This window comes from Monoraphidium neglectum (genome assembly GCF_000611645.1).
Source record: "Monoraphidium neglectum strain SAG 48.87 unplaced genomic scaffold scaffold06357, whole genome shotgun sequence".
NCBI classification, from domain to species: domain Eukaryota; kingdom Viridiplantae; phylum Chlorophyta; class Chlorophyceae; order Sphaeropleales; family Selenastraceae; genus Monoraphidium; species Monoraphidium neglectum.
The window spans coordinates 936-2,295 of record NW_014007283.1 but is presented as its reverse complement, the minus strand read 5'-3'; the positions used below and the strand labels follow the sequence as shown (position 1 = coordinate 2,295).

Sequence of the window (1,360 nt, the reverse complement as noted above, 5' to 3'; positions counted from 1 at the left end):
GAGCAGGGTGGGGGGTGGGAGGAGGGGGGGTGTAAGTGGGTCGAGAGCCAAGCCAGGGGTGGCGGCAGCTCGGGGGCTCAGCACCCCGTCTCTTTGCCCAGCCACCGCCTGCGAGCACCCTGCGGCAGCAACATCACCAAACAAAGCAGGGTGGAGGAAACGAACGGATATGGAGAAAAATCCCGGGCGCCGCCATCCGTGGGAGGCAAGCAGAGCGCCCCTTCGACGACGCCGCACGCCCCGGCCCCGCCCAGCCTCTGCCCCCGCCCCGTCACCGGCAGCGGCCCGCCCCGACGCGCCTACACCCCAACATCCCCCAAAACACTCCTCCCCCCACCTCTTGCCGTTGGTGTGCTCAATGTCGAGCCAGATGACGTCATAGGGTATGGCGTGGTCGTCAAAGCCCGCGTCCACCGCGTGCACGTCCGCCTCATCCTTGTAGTTCCACCTTTGGGTTGTCGTTGGGATAGGGGGCTTGGATTGTTGATTGTTTGTGGTGGCGGTTGGTAAACGCCTTGCGAGGGAGGCAGGGCCCGTCGGTGTGCTGGTGTGTGGGTGGGCTGTGCCCGGGGCCTCTCTTGTTGATGCGCGCGGCCCCCCCCGGCAAGGCTGGGGCGGCCCAAGCGGCGCGACGCGGCCTCGCCTGTGCGAGCGGGTCTGTCAGGCCCCTGGAAGACGCCACAACACCATCTCAGCCCCCACACTCGCCACACTGACGCACACACGCAGCACAACACACACTCACATGCTCAACACACACAACCCACGACTGACATCAACACACACACACACACTTGATTGACCACAAAACACTCTCATACATGGCTAAGATCACATATACACACGCATGCGCACCCCCCCCCACACACACACACATGCACGCGCGCGCGTTCGCACCTGCACTGGTGGTACCCAATGGCGAACATCTGGGGCATCGCCGTCGTCCCCGTCAGCTCCGCGTACTGCCGCGTGACGTCAGCGGGCGCCGGCCCCGGCAGCAGGAAGAGGTCCACCACGCCACCCTCGGCCACCCACTGGGTGGACGTGCCCGAGGAGGACGCCTCAACGTCCACAAACATCTCGGCCGCGTTGAGCCTGGTCGGTTTCGGTGCGTGTAGGTTGCGTGTTGTTACTTGTTTGGGGGAAGGGTAGGGGATATCGGGGGTTGAGCGGCGACGGGGCATTCTGGGGGCTGGACGGAGGGGGTGCCTCCAAAGCGTGTCGTGTTGCCGTGGTCGCGGAGCCGCGGCGCCCGGCCCAGCCAGAAACCCTCCCCTCCCCTCCGCCCCGACACTGGCCCGCACATGGGGCACAAGTCGGGGCGGCGCGCGCATCGGCTGCTGCCCCTGCTGCCTTTAAC

The 1,360-nt window shown here is 66.1% G+C and overlaps 1 protein-coding gene across 1 annotated transcript; it reads right to left on the bottom strand.

The window, feature by feature from the left end:
• Positions 1-77: 77 nt before the first annotated feature.
• Positions 78-1,079, bottom strand: MNEG_16429 (glucosidase, alpha; the record flags this gene model as incomplete). Its single annotated transcript, XM_014035101.1, has 3 exons — positions 78-108; positions 338-448; positions 898-1,079. 3 exons carry the CDS (start codon positions 1,077-1,079, stop codon positions 78-80), a joined length of 324 nt encoding a protein of 107 aa, XP_013890555.1.
• Positions 1,080-1,360: the final 281 nt, after the last annotated feature.